This window comes from Hibiscus syriacus, unplaced genomic scaffold, assembly GCF_006381635.1.
Source record: "Hibiscus syriacus cultivar Baekdansim isolate YM2019G1 unplaced genomic scaffold, ASM638163v2 tig00110187_pilon, whole genome shotgun sequence".
NCBI classification, from domain to species: Eukaryota; Viridiplantae; Streptophyta; class Magnoliopsida; order Malvales; family Malvaceae; genus Hibiscus; species Hibiscus syriacus.
The window spans coordinates 708,511-734,892 of NW_024062618.1; the positions used below are offsets into that span (position 1 = coordinate 708,511).

The following is a 26,382-nucleotide window of genomic DNA, read 5'->3' on the forward strand; positions in this document are numbered from 1 at the left end:
GTAAGATCCAAAGTGACTATTCAATTAAATATTAAGGACAAAATTTAAGATTATACCAAAAAAAGTTACAACTACCTATTGCTACCACTGAAAATGACCAGCTAAGATTGACAAGTCTGCAACAAACTTGACCAACTCTTTGTTCCTCCAATATTGTTCACCTATCTAATCCTTTTCCATCCCCTTTCTCTTCATATATCTCCTATATATTAAATTATATTTAACATTATACTTATTATAGTAACACAGTTTAAAAGCTCAGATTTTGTTTTATTTCCTACTAAAATAAATAAATTTATTATTTTTCGAATCTCGATTAAATCTATTAGTTTGTTATTTTTAGAGATGAATGCTTGTATTAAAAGAGACTAACCATCGTCACCTAAAACTTGGATCTGGCCTTTGTAATGTGTATATTATCAGCTATATTTGTTCTTACATTATTATGACAGTGACAGCTTCCAGTATTGGTAGGTGCTTATGAATAACTAACCAATGTCTATTTCAGACACAACTCTATGATTGTTTTCATTACAACTTGGGGGAGTATTTTATTGGGTTACCTAAAACAAAAACAATAACAATAGTCTAAAAACATAAACGATTTCGAGGATCGAAATATATTATGAGAGAAAATTATCATTTCTACTTATACCATTATCATATTAAATAATTTGAATAATCAAAATGTTAAAAATTATGATCTTGATTTCTTTTGACCTTATTCAAATAAATTATGGTATGATTTATTTAATAAAAAATAAATTAAGAGGAAAATGAAGGTATGCGATGATACGAAGGTTCTTGAATTAAATCCATTAAGTTCACGATAAGGTACAAGTCTATTATCTATGATTTTATGTTAGCACAGCTATATATATTTATATTTGTTGCGGCACGTGTAAGTTCTTTTATTTTAAGTCTTTTAATCTCTTATTTATTCATTCTCATGTTTCATTTCACGATAGATTACTCATCATTATCCGTAGCATAAAATTATCTAAAAGAAAAAAAATCTTGTTTCAATACTCGAGGAACATAAATATTGAAAGTTAGATCATTCGAATACGAACAATCTGAAAAACACTACACGTATCCGTATTAAATACACACTAAAAAGCTACGCTTAATACAATTCTGCAACAAGTATATATGATCTTTTGTAGTTGATCAAGCATGCATATAAAGACATTTTCCTACATAGATCTTCTCTCATCTGTTTTATGACAATCTAACTAATTTCAACCTATGGCTGCTTGAAGTCTCCACCAGACGTGTCGTTAATACATATGCTGTTGAACACAATCAAATTCTCTTTATTTTGCCAACCAATAAAACTACACTTTTGACCTAAACTAATTGATTGTCTCAAAAATCCCTACTTTCTAATACTTGACTGTAGTAGCTTAACAGCCTAGCTAGCTGATTGAACTATATCTCTTTCCTATAAATACCCTTTTCTCTTATCTCAAATCAGTCCTCAAACTACCAAAGGAAAAGCTTTTCGCTATCTAAGCTTTGATTAAATGGAGATCTTCAAGACATTTTCCTTCATTTGCCTTGGTGTTTTCATTGTCATTTGTTCTGCGTTGTCTGCAAGTGCTGATGTTCATAGACATAAATTTGTTGTACGTCTTCGTTCTTTCTCTTGATCTTAATTTCTTCATTGTTTTGATTTGATTTAGATCAAAGAGTTGATGTTGGTGATCTGAATGAAACAGATTGAAGCAGCGAAAGTGAAGAGGCTGTGCAAGACTCACAACACCATCACTGTCAATGGAATGTTTCCTGGACCAACCTTGGAGATCAACAATGGCGACACCCTTGAAGTTCTTGTTGTCAACAAAGCCAAGTATAATGTCACCATCCACTGGTAATTCTAAAATTTTGCACTTTCGTTCATGCATGTCATCATCCTTCCAGTTATTACTTTCTTTAACATATGGTCATTTGCACATTTGACATGTAGGCACGGTGTTCGGCAAATGAGAAGCGGATGGGCGGATGGACCGGAATTTGTGACTCAGTGTCCGATTAGACCAGGAAGAAGTTACACATACAGGTTTACGGTTCAAGGCCAAGAGGGAACATTGTGGTGGCATGCTCACAGCTCATGGCTTAGAGCCACCGTTTATGGGGCTCTCATCATCCGTCCCAGATACGGTGAATCCTACCCTTTACCTAAGCCGAAACGCGAAACACCAATCCTTCTCGGTAAAAGGCATCTTAGCATCTGCAACTCCTTTTAGACTATGAGTGTAACTGTGATGATCAAAATGAAATGTAATGTTGTTTTGATGATTATGATCAGGTGAATGGTGGGATGCTAACCCCATTGATGTTGTGAGAGAAGCAACAAGGACAGGGGCAGCTCCAAATGTCTCAGATGCATATACCATCAATGGTCAACCTGGGGATCTTTACAAATGCTCCAGCAAAGGTAATTTTTGGTCCCTTTTTTTCATTCGGTGCCCCGGTTTTTTCAAGATCATAACCATAATAACTGAAATTCGAACTTGAATTCCGTATATTTTTGCAGAGACTACAATAGTGCTCATCGACTCCGGCGAGACCAATCTCCTCCGAGTCATCAATGCTGCCTTGAACCAACCTCTTTTCTTCAAAGTAGCCAACCATAAGTTCACTGTTATTGGTGCTGATGCTTCTTATACCAAGCCCTTTACCACTTCTGTCCTCATGTTAGGCCCTGGCCAGACCACTGATGTTCTTATCCGAGGTGATCAGAAACCATCTCGGTATTACATGGCAGCTCGAGCCTATCAAAGTGCGCAAAATGCACCATTCGGCAACACGACCACCACCGCCATTCTTGAATACAAATCGGCTTCCTGCAATACCAAAAAATGCAAGGCAGCCAATCCAATCATGCCTTCTTTACCGGCCTACAATGATACCAACACTGTGACAACCTTCAGCCAAAGCTTTAGAAGTCGAGAAAAGGCTGAAGTCCCGACTGACATCGACAAAAGCTTGTTCTTCACAGTTGGTCTTGGACTCAACAACTGCCCAGTGAATTTCCCCAAGAGTCGTTGCCAAGGACCAAATGGTACACGTTTCACAGCTAGCATGAACAATGTCTCATTTGTGCTCCCACGGAACTTCTCTTTGTTACAAGCTCACCAACAAGGAATTCCAGGGGTTTTCACTACAGACTTCCCAGGAACCCCTCCATTAAAATTCGATTACACCGGAAACGTGAGCCGATCGCTCTTTCAACCTGTTCCGGGAACCAAGTTGTACAAACTGAAGTATGGTTCAAGGGTACAAATTGTGATTCAAGACACAAGCATTGTGACACCAGAGAATCACCCGATCCATCTTCATGGATACGATTTCTATATCATTGCACAAGGTTTCGGGAACTTCAATCCTAAAAAAGATACTTCTAAATTCAATCTTGTTGATCCACCTTTGAGGAACACGGTTGGAGTGCCGGTGAATGGATGGGCAGTCATTAGATTCGTCGCTGATAATCCAGGTAAGAACATCATTTCAATTAGTCTTTCTTTAATGGAATCATTCATTTCATGTTTTCATTTATTGAAACTGTTATGGTAATAACAGGAGTGTGGCTAATGCACTGTCACCTGGATGTTCATATCAATTGGGGTTTGGCAATGGCATTCCTTGTTGAAAATGGAGTTGGAGAATTACAAAGCATACAGCCACCGCCTTCAGATTTGCCTATTTGTTAGAGACAAATTATCATCATCATCACCAAAAACACTATAATTAGTGATGATCATAAGACCAACAAGAAGGGTTATTACAATTTCTTTTTATTAATATTTTTGTCATTTTTCTCTGCATTAGGGAAACTAGTTGCCTCTGTTCCATTGTTCTTTCTATAGTTGTATTCTTTTCATTACAAAAAACATTAAAAAATAGTTGTATTCTTCTCTCTGTTTCCGTACAACAGTTGTATTCTTTTCATAACAGAAATAAATAGGATTCGCTGCTACATTGTTGTAGAAGTATGTATGTATGTATGCATGCATGCATGTATGTATGTATGTATGTATGTATGTATGTATGTATGTATGTATGTATGTATGTATGTATGTATGTATGTATGTATGTATGTATGTATGTATGTATGTATGTATGTATGTATGTATGTATGTATGTATGTATGTACGTACGTACGTACGTACGTACGTATGTATGTATGTATGTATGTATGTATGTATGTATGTATGTATGTATGTATGTATGTATGTATGTATGTATGTATGTATGTATGTATGTATGTATGTATGTATGTATGTATGTATGTATGTATGTATGTATGTATGTATGTATGTATGTATGTATGTATGTATGCTTTCAAAGAGGCCAACGATTTGAATTGAAAAACAATCTTTTCTCTACTGAATCAATTGCAGACAACTTCTAATGACCTAGTCTTTCCAGGGAATGGAAAGACTCATGGATTGGCACACAAAATTAATAGCTAAAGATATTCTTGTAAGAATAAAAGAATAAAAAATACTCTCTCTAATGCCTAATACATGAACCCTTGTTTGTCACTCGCTTGTTGAAGGAACACCAGCTCCATCATCACCAGAAGGTACAGAACTAGCAGGTGTGTCTGGTCTAATCTCTTCTAGCTGTTGGAGAACCTGTTGAAATTCGGGTCTTGCCGATGGCGATGGATCGACACAATGTAAACCCAGTTTCAAAGTGTTGAGTAACTCATCACCAATGGAAGATGCATCCCTCATTAACTCGAGATCAAACACTTCGTTCGTCCACTCTTCTTTGACTATGGAGGCAACCCATTGTGGCAAATCCACTCCATTCATTGCCTCTCCAGGGGATTTCCCTGTTAGGAGTTCCAAGATGATAACTCCAAGGCTATAGGCATCGGTTTTTGTGTTGGCTTTCTTAAGCTTGGAAAGCTCCGGTGCTCGGTAACCTAATGCTCCCGCGGTTGCAATCACATTTGCGTTTGCCGCAGCTGTCATTAGACGAGAAAGTCCGAAATCAGCTATTTTAGCATTTGTATCCTCATCCAGTAAGACATTGCTTGATGTAAGGTTCCCATGTATGATGTTTTCTTGAGTGTGAAGGTACACCAGCCCTCTTGTAACACCCTTTGCTATTCTCATCCTTGTCAGCCAATCAACCGGGGTCTCAGGCCCTCGAGCTGCCACAAGAATCCATGTTAGAACACATAATTAGCTTTTAACTAGTCTAAATAGTTTGAATTTTACTTACCATGAAGGAATGTTGCAAGACTGCCTTTAGGCATGTAATCGAAAACAAGAAGCTTTTCTCCCTTAGGTCCCAAGTAATAAGCTCTCAATGCAAGAAGATTCGGGTGCCGGACTCGGCCTAGTAGATTGACCTCGCTTTCAAATTCCTTTTGGCCTTTGGTAATCTTTTCTCTTAATCTCTTCACTGCTACCTGGTTCCCATCCTCTAATGTGGCCTTGTAAACAGTCCCATAAGTACTTTTCCCCATAATCTCAGCAGTGGCACATAGAAGATCATCAGCAGCAAACACCATGGGACCATCAAAATGAACTAGTTTCCCACCAGTTTCTCCTCCTGCTTCGACTTCACCAGCTGAAGGCGGAGTCCCCTTCTCAACTCTTGCCGCTGCAGCCGAAGCAGAAGCAGCTCGGGTCGTTGTTCGACCATCCTTTTCTTTCGATGCATCCCTTCTTCTAATCAAGCAACACAACAAAATCAAACAAAGAACAAGAAGAATTATGAGAAGTGCACCAGCAGCAATCAGGATTATATCTTTGGTGCTCAGTTTTTTGTTCTTATGTCTGGGTTTCGCAGACGGCGAAGAAGGTAGATTTTGTAAAGGTGCTGGAGAAGGGCATGGAGGTGATCTACTATACCCACATAACTCAATATTCCCCACAAAAGAGCTTCCATTGAACTTTTGGGACAGTGGAGCTGGAACAGGACCAGATAAGTTGTTATACGAGACATTGAAAGAATTAAGACCTTTGAGATTTGCAAGAGAAAATGGGATTTCACCAATGAACTTATTCTCAGACAAATCAAGTTTAGTCAAACTGGAAATGTTCCCAACAGATGCTGGAATTGGACCTCTCAATTTGTTTCTCTTCAGAACAAGAACTGAAAGGTTATGTAAATTGACAATGGATTCTGGGATTTGGTCTTCAAGGCCATTGCTTTCGAGGTTTAAAACAACAAGAGAAGAAAGATTGGAGAGACTAACAGGCAAGCTTCCATTGATTGCATTATAAGAAAGGTCTAAATTTCTAAGCCTGGAAAGCTTCTGGTGACCCCAAGAATCTGGGATTGGACCAGAAAGGTTGTTGTATTGGAGGTCAAGGAAAATAAGAGAACTCGAACGAGTGAAACTAATCGGGACTGAACCCGAAAACGAATTGAAGCTCAAATTGAGCCTATAAAGCTTAGTAGAATTTGCAAGACTCTCAGGGATTACACCGGTGAGTGAATTGTTGCTAAGGTCAAGAGTTTGAAGAAAAAGGGATGAGCCTAATGTAGCAGGGATCGAACCCGAAAGCCGATTGTTGAAGAGTTGAACACCTCTAAGATCAGGAAGAATGCCTAATGCTCGAGGGATGGAGCCTTGGATGAGATTATCGTGGAGGCTAAGCTTACGAAGAGCTTGAAGCTGACCGATTTTCTCAGTGATTCTTCCACCAAATCCTTTCCATGGAAGTTGAATAACAATGACTTGACCCTTTGCACACTTGATCCCAACCCAACCGCCGGAACAAGCGCCATAGCCGGAATCATTCCAGCTTTTCAAGAACCCTTTGGAATCAATTAGCTCTTGCTTGAAAGCTTGAAGTGCTTGGAAATCAGCTGCTATGACAACAACACCGTCCCAACCTTGATCACTTGAAACCGGCTCGATGAAGAAGCAAACAATAAGCAGGTGAAGAATAAACAAAATGTGGGTAAGAAGAGAAATACCCTTTGGTCTGTCCTTTTGTTCCTGTATTGCCATTAAATGAGTGGCAAGGAGCTTAACAAAAACAGAAGAAGAAGAAGAAGAAGAAGAAGAAGGGAGGATTTTAAGTGAAGTTTGAAATCATCAAATGAAGTTTAACAGAGATGGGGTTTTACTGGGGAAGCACCACGTGAAGATATCTGAAAGAGAGAATCTTTCGGTATTGGGACAAAAGAAAACAACAGACAAATGTCTGGTGAACAAGATGCAATAAGGGAGCAGAGGCTCTTAGACTAACGGCTAGTTTTTTTTTTTTTGTTGGTGCTAACCATGGGGTGTTTTTATTGCTGTTGGCGCTCCTCTTATAACGGCTATCTTTTTTGAAATGGGACCTACCCAAGAGATACCTGCAGAGGATTATAATAGTGCTGTGATTCAGCATGTATTAAATATAGTTTCTTGAATCATATTTCTAAATTATACTCAAATAGTACTTTAAATATTGAAATTTTAAAAGTTAAAAAATAATTATTAAAATTTATAAACTTATCAAGATTTATCATTATTTTAAATGTATAATAACTATTTTATAATAATTTAATGATCATTTTATAATTTTTTAAATTTTAATCTTGATATGTTTGTATGGCGTTTACAATTGACAAAGGTTAGTCCTTGTGGTTAGTTCAGCTGCTTATATTAATGACACTTAAAAGTTTGAATCTTATCAGTAACCTCATTTCAGTTTTAGGGTGCCTTTGGTTCACGGAATGTAAGATTACTAGTGGGAATAAAAGATTATCAGGGAATAGGATTACTGAGAATGTTACATTACTGTGTTTGGTTGGTTTGGCATAAATGTAAGATTACAGTATTTGAATGAAGGAATAAAAGATTATTGGAATGTATATTTTACCAAATTATCCTTGTTCTATATTTATTTTTTTAACAAGTGAAATTCTAAATATTTAAATAAAAATTATTTACATAAAAATTCTATTTGTTGATAATATATTACTTGAGTATTTAAATATATAATGTATTATTTTAATTTTAATTAATATTAAATTTTACATAATTTATATAAAAATATATTAAAATTTTACATCAACATTTAACTAAATGTTTACATTATGGAAATTCTTCATAGATATTCATAATAATAAAAAGATGTAAATTAATTTTGTTATCTAATATATAATATTTATTATATCTTCTATATACAATGATTTATTTATCTTTTATATTTATACTTAATTCTGCATACTTTATCATTATTATTTATCTCATGAATTTATATTACAAAAACATAATTCAAATAAGTAAGAAAATATAACACTAAAAATCATATTGTCTATAATTTTATATTTCATCGTCATTCATCATTATCTTTGCTAATATTTTAATAAAATTATTAATACTCAGTCCTAATCTGATTTGTACTTAACTCTTGATTACGAAAAGCAAGCAACCCAATAATTCATGTTTCCCAATCTGTAATTTCTCTCTGAACATACAAAACCCAACAGAGGCCAAACTTTGAACATACTAGGCCGTTAATTTCTTTCATCAATATATGTTGATCTACATCCACATTTAAGCTATAATCAATCACATAAATAAAGGTTCATCAAGAAATATAATCTCAATATTGTAAACATAAAACTAACGTAAATCACTTGATGAGGAATCAAGCCTCTTGCAAAAGCGTTCCACTGCTTCAGCATTGAACCAGTTCTTTTTCATCAGCAATGTAAAATGGACAATTAGTACTTATAATCCACATTTGAAAAAATATGCTTCATAAATGAAACTAGATTCGTACAAAGAGTTCATAGATGCTAATCTACACTCACATCTAAGCTAATCGGTCACATAAAAAAAGGCTCATAAAAAATGTCATTTCTAAAGTTAATGAAAATCACATGCCGGAGAATCGAGCCTCTCACAAAAGCGTTCCACTTCTTCAGCACTGAACCAATCCTTTTTCATCTGCAAAGTAAAATAGCCAATTCGTACCTCATTATCATACTTATAACCACAATTGAAAACAATACACTTTTTAAACTAAACGAGGAATGTACAAAGGGTAGCCTTCAATGCTAAAGTTCTCCGGGGCGCATTCGACAAATGACTTTATGAAATAGAGAACAAAGTTCACACATTCTTTACCATTTCTTTGTTGTGACACCTGAAAAGATCAAGGGTCAAACAGAGATATAACAGACGATCAAACAATATCAACATTTTGTACTGTAATCACCTTAGGGACCAAAAGAGGAATTTGATAAATTGTCTGTTTATTCTCAGGCCTGCCTTCATCTTTATAAATGTTGAACACGAACCTGCTAGCAAGAAATTCATATTGAATATTAGAAACTGTGGCAATTTTACTCGGCTAGTAACACGAGTTATGCAAATGAGTAAATATACTTTCTTATATCCGGTTCGTATCAATATGTTATTTGTCACAACCACAAGATCTGATCATAGTTGTAGAGTTTACATTGTATGGCATGTTGGCATGAAAGCATATTTATGGCCATTTAACAATGTAAGACAACCAATACATGGCTTAAGGGAAAACCTACCGGTTCACATCGGGCATATTTAGAATGGAAGCAAAGAACTTTTCCAGGGTAGATAGCACCACAGCTTCGATCATCCTAGGTTCCTCTTTCTGTAATTTCGAATCAGTTACTGCACTTCCTAATCCACTTACTAAATAGCTCTGTTTCTTCAGTATAACAGCAGTTAAACCGGCTGCCCAGACCTGCAATGAAAAGAATACGCGACTCATCAGTATTTCCAGTTTCCAGAACAAGTATATAATTCATCCAAATGAAATTACAAAGTTCAAAGCTGGAACAATGAACCTACGATCTTATACACCAGCAAACAAGATCAAAGAATTTTAATTATGTTTTTTGTTTTAATGCTAGAGATGTTATGTATGATTTCCCAAATTTTTGAAAACAAAAACGACAATCAAGCTTAAATATTGCAAGTGTTCTAGGATAAGATGAGATCCATTTTCTTCCCTCCGGATGATAAACCATCAATGAAGCTTCCATTCAATGATACCGATAGAGCTAGCGAAAAGCAAAATAGTATGATAGAGCTCTAAACAAACTTGGAATAAGTAGAGATATAAAAATGTTGAAAGCTTATTATTCAAACATCCCGAGGACGGACATAAGCATTTCAGTGTCTTTTATACGGCTAGTAGTACATAAATCTAGATTTACAATTGAGTAAACAAAGCACAATACATGGATGTTAATTTGATAGAGCTACCACACGCAGAAATTTCCTAATGTTCACAACTAGAATCTGGATTCATTCTCATTCTCTTGGATAAAGGCAAGATGAATCACAGTCCATCAATTTGAATTTGCATAAGCTTGAATCATAGTAGTTTCATTGTACGCCATTTAAGACCAAATCTTCAGTAAAATCAGCTAAAGAACTCAAGTTAAAAACCCAAAGCTTGGATCTTATTAATTCCATTGCATGTTACTTATCTGAAATTCATAATTTGATATAAAGATCAAAACTGAAATTCACAAGGAAAAAACTATAATTATCATCAAAGCATCATAATTAGAACTCAAAGAATCAACATACAAAAAACAAAACCTTAGGATTAAAAGGGTCTGCTCCTGAGTCAATAACCCCCCCTTTTATTTTCTCTCTCAATCCATCTCTTCCCAGAAAACTATCAAGAAGTGAACCATATCTGCCCAAAAACAAAAAACACCCAAATTTACTTTCAACGATCAAAATTTGAAAACGAAAAAAAAAAACTCAAATTCATTAAACTTACATCAACCAGCCAGTGTTGCTAAAAGCATTGAAAATGAAGCAACTTTCACGACCATCTTCCTCTTTCTCCAAAACCCACTCGGCCAACTCATTTCTCAGTTCAGATATACGCCGCTCGAGCCTTACACCGAGATCAAACCATAGCAATTCATTAACATCTACTACAAAAGTAACTGCATGGATTCCTCTTAAATTGTGTCATTCAACGTATCTCTTTAAATGTTGAAAATATCAACGCCACAAGCAAATACCTAAAAGGGAGATGGGAAACGATGATTTTTTCGCAGCACGGGATGAAGAAAATATCGCGCAGAGGCAAGTTGGAAAAGAGGGGTATTTTAGCCTTAGGACGGGAATAAAATAAAACCTAACACACATATGAGAATAACATCCCAGGTATAAAACACCAAAATATTATGTTGGTATTATAATATTACTCTCACTTGGGAATCATTTCCCAACAAAACATAGGTATCCTTCATCAGGAAACAAATATGCATGCTGGAAATGTTAAATTCCTTGATCCAAACGGACTCTTAGGGAAAAGTATCACGTGCGACACCTATAATATAAGGCTAAGATAATGCGTTATCGATTTTGTTATTATTTTTTTAACAAAACCGGTAAAAGATTATAAAAAACATTATTATTTTCACCGATTTTGTTATTATTGTACGCTTTACCGGTTTTGTTAACATATCCGGTAAAACGCTACCGGTTTTGTTATTTTTTCTACCGATTTTATTATTATTAGGAACTTTACCAGAAATGTTAAAAATTATTAATGTTTTAGGTAGAAATAATAATATTTTAGGTAATTTTTACTAGTTTTGTTAAAAAAATAATAACAAAATCAGTAACTCCTTACCTTAACCTTATATTAAAGGTACCGTACAGTAGAATTTTCCCACTTTTAGCATCAAAATCTTTAAATCAATTGAGTGCTCCAAAATGGAGAGGATTGCTTCACAGTGATAAAGTAAATCAATTCCACATTAAAAAGAAACAAAATTCGAAAATGATTGTATTTTTTTACTTAACCATATATCTTTTTAAGAAGAGATTAATAATCACTGCCATAATAAAATTGAAAATTGAAAAAACTGTTTGAATCGTAAGTAAAAATCAAAATTTGATAATGATAAGGTTGGTGAGGATTTCGAGGAAGTGGCTTTTGGTTGATAGGAGGTTAAGATAAGATATTGAAATATTTATGTAAAAAAGTGTGAAATTGATAAATTAATGGTTTTATGGCGTCTTTGAGATGATCCCTAAGACCCGTTGGATGATGTTTGAGTTTTGAAGCCGATTCTTGTACGGTCTAGAAAACGACATCACACGACTATGCTCTTCCTCTTTTTCTATTTCTATCATTTTTAATTATGTCCATATTTTGTTAAATAAAAATAATTTCTTTTATATTTATATAAGATCAAGTTGAGTTCAAATGGAGGAAATATGTTTCTCCGGTTTAATCAAATCAAGGTGAAGAATGTATTTTTCTCGGTCACCCATTGCCATCCCTACATATACCATGAAAAACTTAATAATCAAAAGAACAAAATCTAAATTAATTTAATCATATCATCAACAGTTTATTACCTTCTCTATACACATGCGTAATGTTAACCTCCCAACTATGACTCGTAAGAGCCAACCAGATCAAGCTCGAGCCAAGAACCGAACCATAAATTTGGAATCAAACTCGAATTCAAAATTATCACTGTCCAAGCTCAATTATAATGATTGGTGATGAGAAATCCCATAGGATCCAGGACTCTTCATCATATGACAGTCAGACCGCAATAATTGAATCATCCATATAGAATCATCTAGTCAGTAGTCATTGAATATGTTGACCACCCAAGCTATTGATGCCTGACATTCTTGTAAACTAGTACATGCACAATTGAATCTGTAAGCAGAAACCAGAGCAGCAGTACAGGACAAACCAGCTAACCAGCTCGAATCTTACACCAAAGCAAATCAACCAAATTAAACATACACAAAAGCACCGAATTGGACCTCCTCTCAATTGGGAACCCCCACCTATGTTACTCACACTTTGAGCATGAATGCAGAGTATAAGTGCATCCTACATGGGTACGTTCAATATTTCATAAACTTTCCCATATACTTGAAGGGTTATCTCCTCGGACCCATGTCTGAAGATTCATTGGACAAAGTCAAGAACATATGTACTTCAAGAAAAATGAAGACCCAAATATGCCTAAAATCATTTGACCAGAAATTCCATCCAAAACCTCCTAAATTCCTATCACAGACCTGAAAACAGCAGAGCATAAAGCCTCGACAATTATATGTAGTAAGCGACTTAAAACAAAATCTCATCAAAATAAAAATTCTGAAGGAAATTAATACAGAATCCAAATCAAAACACCATAAGATCTAACTCTTAATCCAAGTTCAGATTCAAATCTACATAAAAAGGACATATAGAGCAACAATTGAATATTCTAAAGAGTAAATCCTATTCCATTTATCACAAGGGTTGGCAGTAAAAAATCATAAGCATGTCATGCTTGAAAGACCTGTTGTTCACACGCGTGAGGCAACTGCAGGGGCTGCCGCAGCAGCAGCAGAGGAGGCGGCGCCGCCAAGGAATGAGAGGAATCCTGAGTTCGCAGGCTCCTGATCGTCCAAGAATAAGTCTTCTGGAACCCTAAAAGCACCGTGTAAACAAACGATGGCGACACCGACCAAGAGCGCAGAGATCAAGAGCGATCCAACGCTGGTCAAGAAGACGACGAAGACGGTCAACACCACCAAAGCGCCAAGCGTCTCGCGATCGGAGAACGTACGGCCGAAGAACACGACAGGCTGATCCGACGGTCGGAAGAGGTATAGGAAGACCCAAGCGGCAAGGAGGCCGAGGAGGACGAGGAGAGAGAGGGGATGCGATAGGATAGAGAAAGCGAGCACCACCACGAGTAGAGTTATGTAATTGACTTTGAAGTAAGCGAGGTTTTTGCGGATCCGGGAATAGGCGTCGGTTAGATTATCGGGACGGCCCATGGCAGACCGATCGATGAGTTCGTACCATGGACGGCGTTGGGAGAGACCCTGACGGATCGATGAGGAAAGGCGCGACAGGAATGCGCGAAACGCAGGCGTGGCTATCGGGGCCTGCGATTGGGCGCCAGTACCCGGCGTAGATTGGGAGGTTGTCATCGGAATGGTCGCGGGGGACGCCATGGGTAGCGAGTGAGATAGATGGTAAAGGTGGCGCGTGGGGTTCTGCTGTGTTTGCTAGCAATGGCGTTCTGAGTGTTTGTGAAAGCGGTTAACGCTGTTCGTCTATTTTTACGATCGATTCTACGGTAGATTGGCTATTTGTTTCGTTCAAATGCCGGTAAGAATTTCCAAGAGAGCTCGTTTGCAGACTCGGTTTCTTTTCTTTGCATTTTTCAATCAATTTTTTTAAATAATATTTTTAAAATTATATATAGGAAAATTTATAATGATTTTTTAAAATATATTGAAAATATTAAAATAAATAAAATTTTAGTTATTATTTTACTCCTATGGGAAGCTGCTTTTTTCACTTAATTATCACCGGCTTGTAGGGGGAAATACTTTTTAATAATTTGAATGAAAAAAATTCATAAAATAATACAATTCTGAAATTATATGTTTGAATGGGATATTTGTTATAGTAATTACGGAAGATACATCAATTATCATACGACCTTCAAACTTAAATAGGGGAGACATCATGATTGCAATGCGTCTCCCCCAACTTAATCATTTTGGGGGAAAACCTTTATCATTCTTTCTAGGTCAAATATATTCATATATTATGTTAGATATTTGGTAAATATATTAAAATATTGGAATTTGACAAGCTGAAGCACAATGCGACTTCCATAAATTTGTAATGCAAAACCATGAATCGCAGAGAGTGCAATGCGATTTCTATGAATTGCAGGAATACGACTCTGATTCTTATTGTAACATTCACATTATTTGAATAAATAATCTAAAAACAACGTTATTTTAAAAAATAAAAAAAAATCTCACTGCATTGTTTAAAAAAAATTCGCTTGTAGGGATTAGTTATTCAATTCAATTATAGGGTCATCGTGCTAGAGAAATTGATCGATGTGACGGTGATCGGTGAGCATAGAAACATAAGGTGAGTACATATGAATTTTATTGGCATAAAAACGAAATTAGTCCTACACTGTTTATGTAAATGGTCTTATTTTTATTTTGAGTAATTTAATTTTTAGAGAAAATAACCTCAGTGACCAAAAATCTCATAACGATTTTAACCAACTTTTTCCGGATTTGCCAAAATGACCAACAAAATCGCAATGCGATCGCTAATTCGCAACGCGATCTCCATTATCGCAAATTCGCGTTACATTTTCGCAATGCGATAGTTGAAAATCGCGTTGCGATGGTCTACAGTATCGTTGCGATTTTCCCAATTCGCAATGCGAATAAGTAAATCGCAACGCGAATTGGGAAATTCGCAATGCGAATTGGGAAAATCGCAATGCGACACTGACTATCGCAATGCGATAATAAAAAATCGCAACGAGATACTTACTTTCGCAACACGATACTGACTTTCGCAACGCGATTTACTTAGCGCCATTCGTATTAACGCGTATTTTTTTTTTCAAATTCCAAACACGTATTTTTTCTTAATAAATCGGAAAATGAACCGTCCACAGTAATCGCAACTCATAACCTCAAACCCAAAAACACAACACTCAGTCCTATCTTCATCTCTCACTCTCTACGGCGAAATCCGTCCCCATCTCCGAAGATTTCCGTCCCCATCGCCGGCGAAATCCCTCACAACCATTCACAGTCAAAAATCCCTCACAATCATTCAGAAATGGAAAATCAACCTCCGAGGGTTAGTTTTTTTTTTATTTTTATTTTGAAATTTTTGCATTATTTTAGGTTTTTCATATTGAGATTGATGATAAGTTTACTGGTAATTTCAATAATAGATTAACCATTTCACTTAGATTTCTTATTAAATTCATTCGATTGCTGCCAATACTGCTAAACTGTTTAGCCTGTGAAGTTAGTATTTGTCTTTGCTTTGTCTTTTGGTTGAAGTAATGCAGAAGAAGAATAGTTTCGAGAATGAGAATCGCAACGCGGAAATGACTATCGCAACGAGAAATAAAAATCGCAACGCGAAACCAAAATCGCATTGCGATTTTCATTTCGCGTTGCGATTTTCATTTCGCGTTGCGATTTTCATTTCGCGTTGCGATTTTCATTTCGCGGTTGCGATTTTCATTTCGCGTTGCGATTGTCTGGTCGCGATAGTCATTTCGCGTTGCGATTCTCTCGTTGCGATAGTCATTTCCGCGTTGCGATTCTCATTATCTCGTTGCGATTTTCATTTCAACCAAAAGACAGAAACAGTGTTGCAAATTTTAGTTTCAAGAATAAACTACTATTTATGTTTATTGTTTTGTTTTTGGTATATCTTGACAGTGTAATTTTTGGTATATCTAACTTGGTATGTTTATTGTTTTTTTGTAGAAATTTTTTTCGGCTTTATTGACATTAAGGAATAAAGTTAGCCTAGCCACTACAATTGCTTCGAAGCTTTCACCTGCACAAAGAAAATTGTTTGAAGAAACCTGCTTCGGGCCATGGCTGAGAGTACAGCATCCGGGTGGAGATGCTAGTTTGACCCATTTGTGGCTTCAGACCATGACTAGCGATCTACCCGACAGTATACAACGTGGTGAGGAAGAGATATGGTTTCATTTTCCACCGGCGTATACTTGTTTTGGGCGGAAGGAGTTCTGCTTAATCACTGGTCTACGATTCGGACACGATGATGTAGGCCGGTACACTCGTCATATCACCCACCCATTATGGTTATCCAGGGTTTTTCCTGATGAGTCAATAGAGAAGCCGAACTTACACGTCGACGACATGAAGAAATTGTTTAATAAGAAAGATGGTTTTACTCGGATGAATGACGTCGATGTTGTCCGAGTATGCCTTCTACTACTTTTGTATGCCGGCTTTCTAGGTAGAGAGGCCAGACAACCTATTCCTCAGGAGCTAATATTATTGGTAGAGGACCTAAATGCATGGAATCTGTTTCCGTGGGGTTCGTATATATGGAAAGCTACCTGGACTAAGTTGTCGTCTGCCTTTGATGACCGCAAAAGTTTGCGGGGCGATGGGTCGAAATACACTTTGTCAGGCTTTGTTTGGGCCTTTAAGGTAAGAATTTCTATATAATGTTTTCAAAATTATAATTAATTATTTAACAATTACTAATGTTTGTTATTATATTGTTTGTAGATTTGGATATTCGAGGCTTTCCCCAGCATGCGGACATATGCATTAAAATCCTCAGATGATATTCCTAGGGCTATTTCCTGGAAGAGGAAACGTATGTTGGATTGGGAAGACTTAATACCATATGCGACAATAAATAATGTAAGGTAACACAAATACTATCATATATAAACAAGTTATTAATAGTAGACGTTTAACTTTGTTTTAGTTTTTATATTATTAGGAGGCCAACACTCCATTAATGAGACTGACACCCACGGAGGCTGAGCTTGCCACAGATTGGTGGCAAGCTAGTCAGCGTTTTTTTGATGGAACGAATGATGAGCAGCCTCCACTTCCTCCACTTCGAGAGCCATCACCTCACCCAGAGCCATCACCTGATCGACCCGACTATACACCTCTACAACGAGAGCCATCACCTATCCCGTCACATCATCGAGTCTCTTCTCCACCATCACCTCATGATAGGCGACCGACAAAGATGCCACGACTTCTATCTCCCTGTTCTCCACCTCCACGGGATGAGTCAAGGGAGTTACGTGATGAGGTCAATGCCTTGCGTGAGGAGATCGGTACTCTACGCGATAACAATGGTGCATGGCGTGTGGAGGTGTCTACTTTACGTGGTGAGGTTGCCGGTCTACGTGAGATGGTAGTATCGTTGCAGAATGAGGTTCATACTCTACGCAACGAGGTAAGTTTAAGATTTTCCATATTTAACTTGATGATAAATTTACTCGTAATTTCACTTAAATTAACCATTTCACTTAGATTGCTTAGTAAATTTATTCGGTTGCTGCCAAAACTGCTAAACTTTTTACTTTAACACTGTGAAGTTAGTATTTGTCTTTGTTTTGTCTTTTGGTTGAAAGTTTGAAATATATTTATCTTTGTTTTCACTGTTTAAATATCATGTATGTTTATTTACTGATATTTGTATTTTTATTTAGCGGACCGATAAGGTGGATGCTTTACGTCGGGTTTTTCTTGCACGACAGAGTTCACGCATCAGACGGCGTGCACGTGCTATTAAGTCTCCGTATACCCCAATAGTGCGAAGACACCGCAAGAAGAAGCTCGACTCGCCTATCATCCCTCAAGAGTCCACTCCTATCGTTGAAGAGGCCCCTATCATTCCTCGAGAGTCCCCTCCCACCGTTCAAGAGGCCACTGTCATCGTTGAAGAGGTCCCTCCCACCATTCAAGAGCCCGATTCACATGGCGTCATATGTAGGATTCTTGAGAAACCCTCTGACGTGCCGGACATGATGGATTCAAGTTGGCTCTCGTATGAGTTACCGGCCAGTACCATACCGGTATCTGAAGAGGAGAGGAAACAACTACCGGACACAATTCTGGATAACACCCTTTGGGCTAAGACCGCAGTTGATTTTTATCTACACAAGCGAAGCCAGGGGTGTTTCACTGACATATGCAAGCTCAATGATGATATCTATTTCTTGCTTGATCGGTCTTGGTGGGGCGTATTATTAGGGGTCGAAGACAGTGGCTATTTCGATGGAGGGGTAAGTCTTATATTTTTCTTATATTTTCATTTGATTAATTTGTTTAAAAATTAATGTAATTCACTAATATATGTATTTTTTTGTAAAACAGCATATCGATGCATGGGTGTCACGTCTACTAATAATTAGGAAACTTAAGGAAAATAAAAGAAATACACGGTATACAATAATGCCGACGGCTTTTAACGCAGTTCACTTGAAGAATCAACGAGATGAATCATTTGCGTTGGGCAATGGACAAGCTAAACTTTATCCTGCATGGTGGGAGGTCGATAAGGTTAGTGTTTATTTTAGATTGAGTTTAAAGGTATTCATAAATAAGTGCGCAAATGAATGAATTATTACTTATGATTGCAGGTGTTTATCCATGTTTTGGAACGTAACCATTGGCTTCTCGTCGAGCTTCAGATCCCATCCCTTAAGGCAATAGTATATGACAGCATGATAAATTACATATCATTGGCTGATTTAAGAGATATTATTAAGGGATGGAGCTCTTATTTGGCTAAATACTTGGATGCGATAAATTATTGGACTCGTTCTGGAAACAAGAAGCCAAAAAAGCTCAATATTACAGTTAGCAGAGACGAGACCGCACCACAACAAACGAAAGGACCCAGAGGCGATTGTGGTCCTCTCGTATGCTTGGCGTTGGACCGTTTGATCACAGGAAGTATAAAGTATCTACCTCCCACCGATATAGATAGAGCTGCAGTAGGCTTGTGGTTTCGACATTATATGGCTAGATCGATATATACGAGACGCTGCCTACCTGCATCCGCGTTATAAAAATGTCCATAAACAATTGGTATGTTTATAGGCTTGTGGTTTGAAAATGTTTGGTTAAGTACCTAGAATTCAATAATTTGCTGTTTGTAGGTTTTAGATGTGTAGAAAGTGTTGTTTGAGCAAATGTTTGGTTTATGCAGGTTAATCTCAGAAGTGAGCTGCGTGAAAATGATGTATGGCTGCAAAAGTTGATTCAATAGTAGAAGTGTTATTTTCTCTAATAATTATTGCTTATTTTTTTATTGTTTAATTGATTTGTAAAAGGTGATTTGTAAAAGTTGATTTGTTTAATTGATGTTAACATAATTCTTATTTGTGCTTGTTTAATTGATTGAAATGTAATGGTTGATTTTGTTGATTTCAATATGCATTATGTTGAAGGCAAAAAGTACTATCGCAATGCGAAATGAAAATCGCAACGAGAGAATCGCAACGCGAAAATGAAAATCGCAACGCGAAATTAAATTCGCGTTGCGATTTTCATTTCGCATTGCGATTCCCTCGTTGCGATTTTCATTTCGCATTGCGATTCTCTCGTTGCGATTTTCATTTCGCATTGCGATAGTAATTTCCGCGTTGCGATGGTCATTAAGATGATTGCCTATTAAGTGATAACAACTGGAACAGATCATAGCAATTTTCAAACTCAAGTTACTAATACATGCCTAACTGAAAATGTTAAAAGTTCACACATAAAATCTACATAATACAATGTTTGCATTTAAAAATCACCTAAGTTAACAGACCCAAAAGGTGAAGCCAGTTGTGATTGGGATTTTAAAGATGATTGCGATTTTGATTGCCTTTTTCTTGACACCATATGAGCTTTGGATTTTGATGATGATCCATATTTTGGTAGAGGAAAAGATGATTGTGATGGCACTGGTGATCCACATGTCAACCTTGTATGACCACTTTCCTTGCACCGACTACATGTCGATCTTCTTCTCTTCACCCTTAGACGGTATACGATCGTGACTTTTTGGTCGGCCAGGTAGCCTTCTGTCCATGGTTGGTGGCAAAACTGTTTGTAAGTCATCTGGTATATCCCACTCAGAAGGATGTGAAATAGGGTAGACAATCTCGGCATAAGTCTGTCGATATACTTCTGTAGTGTAGCAATCCATAGCGTATGTGCTTGAATCATCTTGGTTTAGATGAAGAGCAACTTTTATAACATGGCCACATGGATAACCAGATGTTTGCCATTTCATACAACTACACGTCCTTGCATTTAGATCGACAAGCCCATTTAAGTTATTATCCAGTACTTCAAACAAAGTGTTTGAACATGGTTCAACTCTCCATGACGTTGACTTCACAACACGTTTCGTTATCTTTTTTTCAGTCCATGGTGTAACATGATGTTCCAATGTTCCGGTAAATTTAAATAAATAATACTTAGTAAAATATATCCCAATGTTCCTGTAAATTCAAAGAAATAATACCTGCATGGTTTCTTTTCTTGTAGTACCACTGTTGAATAGAGGCTCGAAAAAACTCCATTAACATAGTAATGGGTAATTTCCGGGAATGACGACTTAGAGCGTTAATTGATTCTGCACTATTAGACGTCATGAAACCATATCTTGCTCCAAGTTGATGTACTCTTGACCATCTTTCAAACCCGACATCTTCTAGTGTTTGAGCACACTGAGGCAAAACACGTCTTAAACAGTTTATATGCTTATTGAAATCCACTTCCCGATAAGCCTTTACAGCCTTCCAGTATGTCCATTTGTGCTTTTTTATACCAGCAGACCTTGATTTTAGATTTCTATACAAATGAACACCACAAAGTCCATGAAAAGCATCTGGGAAACACCTTCTAACAGCGTTGTCAATTGAGTTTGCCCTATCGGATATGATTGTCAGATTACTAATAGGACCTATGCAATCCCTAAGATGCCCCATAAACCATGTCCATGAATCAGAGGTTTCAGATTTGCCAACCCCGTAAGCTATTGGCAATATCCCATTGTTAGCATCCATGGCTACTGCTAATAAGTTTACTCCAAGGTATCGACCTTTCAAATGTGCTCCGTCAACTATAATAACTGGGCGCATGCAAGTAATAAACGAACGAATCTACAAAATAATATACACAAGAAATATAATCATTTAAATTTTAAATGCATGTAACTAACAGAAATGAGTCAACAGAATTATATTGATTTACTAACCGCAGCACCAATAGCGATAAACAGCAACTCAAAGCGTCCATCTCTATCTGTTTTGATATGAGTTACCGACCCAGGATTTTTCAGCTTTAAATTATGACAATAAGCCGGCAGTTGGGCAAACGATGCTTCTGGCGACCCCCTCAACAATTCCAAGGCATAACATTTGGCTCTCCAAGCTTGAGAATATGATATACTAATCTTGAACCGAGCATTCATGTCAGTTATAATTTCATGTCCCCGATATACCCTGCCATTCAAAAACATTAACTCAGCCAGAAAACCACCCAACACTTTTTTGTTTGCCTGTCTATGGTGAGGAAAAACTTGGGTTCTTGAACATGTATGTTTATCAATAAAGGTCCTAACTTGAAACATTGCGCAATCTTTTATCCTCTTTGCAATCATACGCCACGTACAGTTTTTGTCAATCGTACACCTTGTTTCGAAACGATCTTTGCTTGATTTGTTAACTTTTAGTTGATAGCCATCTTCCACACATTTCGTATACAAAGCTATCTTCAAGTCTTCCTTTGTATCAAAACAATCATCTTTCTTGATACGAATAACTTTTGTGTAACAATCAACTGCTTTCTTTGCCAACTCTTCTTCCGGTAACTGAAGTAATTCTGGCATATTCCAGTTATACTCCCGTGGCATTTTCTTTTCTTCGGGGACTTTTTCTTCTTCTTTTTCTTCTTCAGGATTATATGAATTACAGAATGGATGTTCAACATGTTCATTCACAGTCGTAACTTCCTCCTCATTATCATCAACAACATCTTCCTCGACAACGGGTGTTTCATCATCAAAATTCGGGTATTGACCAATATCAAAATCATTACACGTAGGGTCTGTTTCTTCTTCTGAAACATCATCAAAATTCGTGTATTGACCAATATCAAAGTCCGGGTATTGACCAAGATCAAATTTCGAATACTGACTAGTACTCACAATTTTTTCTCTTGGCTCATCATCGTCTAATTGGTCAATACGAAAACCGGAATTTGGTGCTGAAAGTTGATTTGGATTTGGATTAGAGAAAGGCTGTGGGTTTTGAGACCCACTTAGTTGATTACTACCCGCTACTGACCCAACAATACTACTTCTAGGTTCAACAACATACAATGTAACATCATCACTTGAAACATTAATGTAAGCAATGAATCGTTCAACATCTTCATTGTCGGTTAACAAATAAACTTTACCATTTCTCTGATAAGATAGCCTAAATCCACTTAGGGGCTCTAAATTCAATTTTTTTGAAACACGTAACATTAGGGTTTCATAAGTTAACTTCTTTAATGACAGTTTTAGTTGAAGATTCATGGGTAAAGGCATATATTGTAAAACACCATGAACATTCTCCCATGACCCTCCAAAACACAAATCTATCCAAACATGATCAACATTAGATGATTTCATGGTTGTAACTAAACAAACGAGATGCGAAACTAAGACCTGTTGCCGGATGGGGAAGGATGTCGTTGGATATTGGAACGGATGTCGCCGGAGAGAGTGATAGATGGAGATGGAATGAGTTGCGATTTAGGGATTTAGGTTATGAGTTGTTGCTGCTGCGTATATATACATACACAAAAAATTTGGCTTGCGAAACTAAAACCTGTTGCGAACTTTGAAACTCGCATTGCGATTCTGTATTATCTCGTTGTGAAAGTCAGAATCGCGTTGCGAAAGGCAATCATTTGACCATCGCAATGCGAACTGCAAATCGCAACGATAGAATCGCAATGCGAAATGAAAAAGGCAACGAGGATTAACATGCATAACCTTTTAACAATTATTATTGAATTCTAGGTACTTAACCAAACATTTTCAAAACAAAAGGAGTATATATGTTAACAAAACTTGCATTATGTGTGCACTTTTAACATTTTCAGTTAGGCATGTATTAGTAACTTGAGTTTGAACATTGCTATGATCTGTTCAGTTGTCATCACTTAATTCATTTGACTATCGCAACGCGAAAATGGTTATCGCAACGAGAAAATCGCAATGCGAAATAAAAATCGCATTGCGATTTTCTCGTTGCGATAACCATTTCGCGTTGCGATAGTCTGTTTTGCCTTCAACATAAAGCAGATTGAAAATCAACAAATCAACTATTACATTTCAACACAAATTATGTACACATCAATTAAACAAATCAACATTTACAAATAATCTTTTACAAATCAATTAAACAATCAAAAAATAATAATAATTCTTATTTCTTCATCAATTATTGAATCAAGAATCAACAACTTTGTGACCCCGTACATCCATTTCACGCAGCTCACTTAAGGATTAACCTGCAGAAACCAAACATTTGCTCAAACAAGACTTCCTACACATCTAAAACCTACAAACAACAAATTATTGAATTAGGTACTTAACCAAACATTTTCAAACCAAAAGGAGTATATATGTTAACAAAACTTGCATTATGTGTATTTATGTGTGCACTTTTAACATTTTCAGTTAGGCATGTATTAGTAACTTGAGTTTGAACATTGCTATGATCTGTTCAGTTGTCATCACTTATTAGACATTCATTTGACTATCGCAACGTGAAAATGGCTATCGCAACGCGAAAATGGTTATCGCAACGAGAATATCGCAACGCGAAATGAAAATCGCATTGCGATTTTCTCGTTGCGATTTTCATTTCGCATTGCGATTTTCTCGTTGCGATAGCCATTTCGCGTTGCGATAGTCTGTTTTGCCTTCAACATAAAGCAGATTGAAAATCAACAAATCAACTATTACATTTCAACACAAATTATGTACACATCAATTAAACAAATCAACATTTACAAATCATCTTTTACAAATCAATTAAACAATCAAAAAATAATAATTCTTATTTCTTCATCAATTATTGAATCAATGAATCAACAACTTTGTGACCCCGTACATCCATTTCACGCAGCTCACTTAAGGATTAACCTGCAGAAACCAAACATTTGCTCAAACAAGACTTCCTACACATCTAAAACCTACAAACAACAAATTATTGAATTCTAGGTACTTAACCAAACATTTTCAAACCAAAAGGAGTATATATGTTAACAAAACTTGCATTTGACTTACCAATTAACAATGGACACTTTCATAACGCGGATGCAGGTAGGCAGCGTCTCGAATATATTGCTCTAGCCATAATGCCGAAACCACAAGCCTACTGCAGCTCTATCTCTATCGGTGGGAGGTAAAAACTCTGTGCTTCCCGTCGTCAAACGCGCCAAGCAAAGGCATACGAGAGGACCACAATCCCCTCTGGCTCCCGACGATTGCTGTGGCGCGGTCTCGTCTCTGACAACTGTGACATTGAACTTCTTTGGCTTCTTGTGTCCAAAATGACTCCAATACTTAATCCCATCCAAGAATTTAGCCAAATGAGAGCTCCATCCCTTGAAAATATCTCTCAAATCAGACAGTGATATGTAATTGATCATGCTGTCATACACTATTATCTTCAGGGATGGGAGCTGAAGTTGGACGAGAAGCTAGTGACGACGTTCCAAAACAGGGATAAACACCTGCGATTATAAGTAATAATTCATTTATTTGCGCACTTATTTATTAACACCTTTAAAAAATTTAAAAAATTAACACTAACCTTATCGACCTCCCACCATGCAGGATAAAGTTTAGCTTGTCCATTGCCCAACAAAAATGATTCATCTCGTTGATTCTTCAAGTGAACTGTGTGAAAAGCCGTCGGCATTATTGTATATAGCGAATTTTTTTTATTTTTCCTAAGCTTCCTTATTATTAGTAGACGTAACACCCATGCTTCGATATGCTGTTTTACAAAAAAATACATATATTAGTGAATTACATTAATTTTTAAACAAATTAATCAAAATCATATATAAGACAAATATAGTCTTACCTCCCCATCCAAATAGCCACTGTCTTCAACCCCTAATAGCACACCCCACCAAGACCGATCAAGCAACAAAAACATTTCATCGTTGAGTTTGCTGATGTCAGTGTAACACCCTTGGCTCCGCTCATGTAGATAAAAATCAACTGCGGTCTTAGCCCAAAGGGTATTATCCACAATTGTTTCCGGTAGTTGTCTCCTCTCCACTTCAGATACCGGAAGGGTACTAGCCGGTAACTCATACGAGAGCCAACTCTCATCCATCATGTTCGGAACCGGTGGGGGTTTCTCAATACTTCGATATATTACCCCATATGAATCGGGCTCTGGAATGGTGGGAGGGACCTCTTCAACGATGACAGTGGCCTCTTGAACGGTGGGGGGGAGAATCTTGAGGGAGAATAGGGGCCTCTTGAACGATTGGAGGGGACTCTTGAGGGATGACCGGTGAGTCGGGCTTCTTCTTGCGGAGTCTTCGCACCATTGGGGTGAACGGAGACGTAATAGCACGTCCACGCCGTCTGATGCGTGAACTCCGTCGTGCAAGGAAAACCCGACGTAAAGCATCCACCTTATCGGGCCGCTAAAAAAAATTAATACATAAATCAGTAAATAAACAGACATGATATTAAACAAAGACAAATATGTTTCAAACTAGCATTGTATTCACCCAAATCATTATTCTATCATAGTTCACAAAATGCTCAGATAACATTCCAGAAGTAAGCACTTATATAAACATTTAAAAGGACAACATATATAAACATTCCAGAAGAAGAATAGTTTACTTTCGCAACACGAAACTTAAAATCGCAACGCGAAATGACTATCGCAACGCGGAAATAGCTATCGCAATGCGAAATGAAAATCGCAACGACAAAATCGCAACGCGAAATGAAATCGCAACGACAAAATCGCAACGCGAAACAC

General features: G+C 36.9%; 3 protein-coding genes across 3 annotated transcripts; 1 reads left to right on the forward strand and 2 right to left on the reverse strand.

Annotated features, from left to right (window-relative positions):
* The first annotated feature begins 1,499 nt into the window (after nucleotides 1-1,499).
* LOC120217557 (laccase-12-like) lies at nucleotides 1,500-3,870 on the forward strand. The gene is made up of 6 exons (XM_039214644.1): nucleotides 1,500-1,628; nucleotides 1,722-1,873; nucleotides 1,970-2,214; nucleotides 2,312-2,440; nucleotides 2,540-3,499; nucleotides 3,586-3,870. The coding sequence occupies exons 1-6, from the start codon at nucleotides 1,527-1,529 to the stop codon at nucleotides 3,714-3,716; spliced, it is 1,719 nt and encodes a 572-aa protein (XP_039070575.1). The 5' UTR covers nucleotides 1,500-1,526; the 3' UTR covers nucleotides 3,717-3,870.
* A 565-nt stretch (nucleotides 3,871-4,435) lies between these two features.
* LOC120217559 (probable leucine-rich repeat receptor-like protein kinase IMK3) lies at nucleotides 4,436-7,020 on the reverse strand. Its single transcript, XM_039214645.1, has 2 exons — nucleotides 5,242-7,020; nucleotides 4,436-5,170 (listed from the first exon to the last, which is right to left on the reverse strand). Exons 1-2 carry the CDS (start codon nucleotides 6,983-6,985, stop codon nucleotides 4,548-4,550), a joined length of 2,367 nt encoding a protein of 788 aa, XP_039070576.1. The 5' UTR covers nucleotides 6,986-7,020; the 3' UTR covers nucleotides 4,436-4,547.
* Nucleotides 7,021-13,079: 6,059 nt separating this feature from the next.
* On the reverse strand, nucleotides 13,080-14,102 carry LOC120217560 (PRA1 family protein B1-like). Its single transcript, XM_039214646.1, has one exon. It carries the CDS (start codon nucleotides 13,967-13,969, stop codon nucleotides 13,313-13,315), a length of 657 nt encoding a protein of 218 aa, XP_039070577.1. The 5' UTR covers nucleotides 13,970-14,102; the 3' UTR covers nucleotides 13,080-13,312.
* Nucleotides 14,103-26,382: the final 12,280 nt, after the last annotated feature.

Excerpts from the sequence above, each read along its gene's own strand:
- LOC120217557 (XM_039214644.1), top strand. The coding sequence starts at position 1,527 with ATGGAGATCTTCAAGACATTTTCCTTCATTTGCCTTGGTGTTTTCATT. Across the intron at positions 2,441-2,539 it reads TTACAAATGCTCCAGCAAAG|AGACTACAATAGTGCTCATC; the intron begins GTAATTTTTGGT and ends ATATTTTTGCAG. Across the intron at positions 3,500-3,585 it reads ATTCGTCGCTGATAATCCAG|GAGTGTGGCTAATGCACTGT; the intron begins GTAAGAACATCA and ends TGGTAATAACAG.
- LOC120217559 (XM_039214645.1), bottom strand. The coding sequence starts at position 6,985 with ATGGCAATACAGGAACAAAAGGACAGACCAAAGGGTATTTCTCTTCTT. Across the intron at positions 5,171-5,241 it reads TCTTGCAACATTCCTTCATG|CTCGAGGGCCTGAGACCCCG; the intron begins GTAAGTAAAATT and ends TTCTTGTGGCAG.
- LOC120217560 (XM_039214646.1), bottom strand. The coding sequence starts at position 13,969 with ATGGCGTCCCCCGCGACCATTCCGATGACAACCTCCCAATCTACGCCG.